This window comes from Lupinus angustifolius, chromosome LG16 (genome assembly GCF_001865875.1).
Source record: "Lupinus angustifolius cultivar Tanjil chromosome LG16, LupAngTanjil_v1.0, whole genome shotgun sequence".
NCBI classification, from domain to species: Eukaryota; Viridiplantae; Streptophyta; class Magnoliopsida; order Fabales; family Fabaceae; genus Lupinus; species Lupinus angustifolius.
Genome location: NC_032024.1, coordinates 10,551,370 through 10,555,211, shown reverse-complemented (window position 1 = coordinate 10,555,211; position 3,842 = coordinate 10,551,370). Strand labels below are relative to the sequence as shown.

The 3,842-nt window shown below is 40.4% G+C and overlaps 1 protein-coding gene across 1 annotated transcript; it reads right to left on the bottom strand.

The window, feature by feature from the left end:
* LOC109329303 (uncharacterized mitochondrial protein AtMg00860-like) lies at positions 861–1,786 on the bottom strand. Its single transcript, XM_019562981.1, has 2 exons — positions 1,202–1,786; positions 861–1,109 (listed from the first exon to the last, which is right to left on the bottom strand). Exons 1-2 carry the CDS (start codon positions 1,784–1,786, stop codon positions 861–863), a joined length of 834 nt encoding a protein of 277 aa, XP_019418526.1.

The window sequence follows — 3,842 nt, the reverse complement described above, 5'->3', positions numbered from 1 at the left end:
AAGCTGTTATTGTAGGTGAACTCTATCATATGTAGATAGTTCGCCCAACTTCCAGAGTGTTCCAATGCACATGCTCTCAGCAAGTCTTCCAAAGATTGGATAGTCTGTTCAGATTGACCATTCGTCTGCGAGTGGTAAGCTTAACTCATACTCAATTTGGTACCCAAGGCTGTTTGCAAACCATTCCACAACTTCGAAGTGAAACATGGGTGTCTATCCGAGATGATACTTGTAGGAATACCATGCAGTCGGACAATTTCTTTGATGTATAACTTCACTAGCTGTTCCAATGAGTATTTCATATTAATGGGTAGAAAGTGAGCTGTCTTCGTCACACGATCCACTATCACCCAAACTGCATCATAACCCTTTTGAGTCCGAGGAAATCTGCTCACAAAATCTATTGCAATGCTAACCCATTTCCAAACGGGGATATCCAAAGGTTGGAGTTCTCCTTCAGGTCGCATGTGTTCGATCTTTGCCTTCTGACACGTTAAGCAGCGCGAGACGTACTTTGCTACTTCTCTCTTCATACTGGACCACCAGAACATCTTCTTCAAGTCCTGATACATCTTGGTAGCTCTAGGATGAATACTTAGTTTGCTCTTATGGGCTTCATCCAAGATTGCCATTTTAAAATTAGGGTCTCTATGCACACAGACTCGATTCCTGCATCGCAACACTCCATCAGTTCCTTCTTGAAATTCTAGGGCTCTTCCTTCAGCCAACAAGGTTATCTTCTCTTGCAGTTCTAGATCAGAACTTCGCAACCTTTTTACTTGTTCCAGAAATTCATTTGTTACTGTAAGCATACCTAAAGTGAAACTCTTAGGTTTTACTTGCACCGCGAAGCTTAAATTCTAGATATCCTCAATCAATTCCATCTCCCTGACCATCATGGTTGACATGTGCAGAGACTTCCTACTCAAGGCATCAGCCGCCACATTAGCCTTCTTAGGGTGGTACTGAAGATCAAAGTCATAGTCCTTAAGGAATTCAATCCATCGTGTCTGCCTCATGTTTAGCTCCTTTTGGTTGAACAAATACTTGAAGCTTTTGTGATCGCTGAACACTTCAAATGTTACTCGGTAGAGGTGATGTCTCCAGATCTTGAGAGCAAATACGATCACATCCAACTCCAAGTCGTGCGTCGAATAATTCTCTCATGTATCTTTAATTGTCTTGAAGCATAAGCTACCACCTTTTGCTGTTGCATCAACATGCAACTCATGCCTTGTTTAGACGCGTCACAATACACGTTGTAGTTTCCCTTCGGGTCCGGTAGAATCAACACAAGTGCTATAGTCAATCTTTTCTTCAATTCTTGAAAGTTTTCTTCACATTTCGCCGTCCAGACAAAAGTCTTATCTTTCCTGGTTAGCATAGTCAGTGGCAATGCCAACTTCGCAAATCCTTCAATAAACTTCTGATAGTATCCTGTTAAACCGAGGAAGCTTCTAATCTCCGTTACAGATTTTGGAGAATTCCATTCCATCACCGTTCCTACTTTAGTAGGGTCTATAGCAATTCCTTCGCTTGATATCACATGCCCAATAAAATTCACTAATTCTAACCAAAATTCTAACTTTGGTAGCTTGGCATGAAGTTGGTTGTCTTTCAAAATCTGCAACACTATCCTCGGATGTTTTGAATGTTCCTCCTGATCTTTCGAGTAAATCAGGATATCATCGATAAATATGACCACAAATGTGTGAAGGTATGGATGAAAAATCTGATTCATGTAATCCATGAATACTACAGGAGCATTTGTTACACCAAATGGCATCACGAGATATTCGTGATGCCTATATCGCATCCTAAAAGCAGCTTTGGAATATCCTATGACTTCACACGTATTTGGTGGTATCCTGACCGAAGATCGATCTTTGAAAACACGATAGCTCCTCTTAGTTGATCTACCAAGTCATCAATCAGTACACAGCCGCATATTGCCATCCTTCTTCTTCACACATAGCATCGGAGCACCCCATGGTGAAACACTAGGTTTGAAAAATTGTTTCCATAGCAAGTCTTCTAATTGCTTCTTCAACTCCGTTAACTCCAATGGTGCCATCCTATAGGGAGCTATAGAGATCGGTCCAGTTCCAGGAATCAAATCGATAACAAACTATATCTCTCGTACCAAGAGTAAACTAGGAATATCATTAGGAAAAACTTCGGAGAAATCCCTAACCACAGGTAGGTTCTGAATCTCTTATCCACCATTCTTCTCCAATGATGCCAGCAACATAAATACTTGAGCTTCATCTTTCAAGAGTTTCTTCATTTGGTTGGCACTGGTGCTTTTGGTTTCATAAATACTTGAGCTCTGATACCATGTTATAACACCCCGAAAATTACTCCAACAATATTGCCCAAAAATGGGTAAATTATTTTTTGTAATGTCAAACTTCTTCATTTACATTTGACTCCTTTTCGGGACATCATGTTAAGTAACCTAAAATACGGAAAAGACAACAATAATTACCTAGTGGTAACCGAAAGCCACTTAATATATATATCGTGGAATAATTCTTTATTGAAAACAATTGAAAACGTTTATACAAAAACAAAGTGGAGTACATCCTGGTCAAAGCTGAAAATATATACAATAGTCTGGTTTATTCAAAACATCCAAAATACCCTACATAGATACTCGCCTCAAAGGCAACTAGAAATGGAAATGACCACTAGTGACTAGCTCCGGGGTTAGCGGGTATACTAGGACCCTCGTTGGGATCCTCCTCCGTCTCAGAATCAGAAGAGAGGTCGACCACCTCAATGGAGTCCTCTATACAGACCAACTCCACACAGTCTTCCTCTTCGGCTTCCAGCTCCTCTTCTAGGTTGTTGGACGAACCCTATGACTTTCTTCCCACTCCCGCATCTGCCTGAAGATCGGGCAACGTCCCTATAGTAGCTCTCTTACCCAGTGGGGAATTGGGCACATCATCTCTACTCTGTCTCCTAGTAGATGGTCCAACATCAGTGGGTCCGTGAGGAATCATAGACTGAATGGATGGTGTAGTAGGTGCAAATCTCCGAGCAGGTAAGGTGAAAGAAGCCTCCAAGTTCACATGCTATGAAGGGAAGCGCATTGTAAAGTCATCACAAACCATCTCCAACTCTAAGGCACAAGGGCCTGTGTAGGTGTATCGGTGTCTGTCACTACTTTATGTCCCCTTCTTGGTCATCCAGAATCGGTAGCTCTGAATCCTCGCGATATGGTCCATCTAAACAAGAATGCGAACCGAAGAAAAGTAGAAAGAAAAGAAAAGAAAAGATAAGAGAGTACGACATCTAATGAATATTATTCATTGACGGCGTGGAATTACATGGAATATCACATCCAGACAGACACGCATAATATATACAATATAGATCATAGACATAATGCACAATGATGAATAATGTTTTAACTCGGATAATGAGGATCAATATCCCTAATCTCAATGTATGAATGTTATTCTTATTTCACCCATCCTTACACCAATATCCTCCCAATAAACTATTATGAAATAACCAAGAGTACCAGTCCTATAACAAGCCGATTTGAACGCACCAAAAATAAATTATTCCTAGCAAGGATATATGACCGATCAGTTCTGAAGAATTGTCCATTTCAGGACGATGTCGTATCAAATGTTAGGTATCAGTGGCTAAAATACACCTAGAAGGGGGAGGTTGAATAGGTGTAGCGGTCAAAGTATCCGCTTTTCGCAAACAACATGCAATGCTAAAAAACTACCAGTTTAATCGATTAACACAGAAAGAATAATCGATTAACGCAAGTAATTTAATCGATTAAAACAACTCAGATAGCACAAACAGATTCAATTTCT

What these genes read in the sequence shown, in the direction of transcription:
- LOC109329303 (XM_019562981.1), bottom strand. Translation starts at nt 1,786, where the DNA reads ATGCCATTTGGTGTAACAAATGCTCCTGTAGTATTCATGGATTACATG. An exon ending in TGTTGATGCAACAGCAAAAG is followed by an intron (nt 1,110 to 1,201) that starts GTGGTAGCTTAT and finishes TTTGCTCTCAAG; the next exon opens with ATCTGGAGACATCACCTCTA.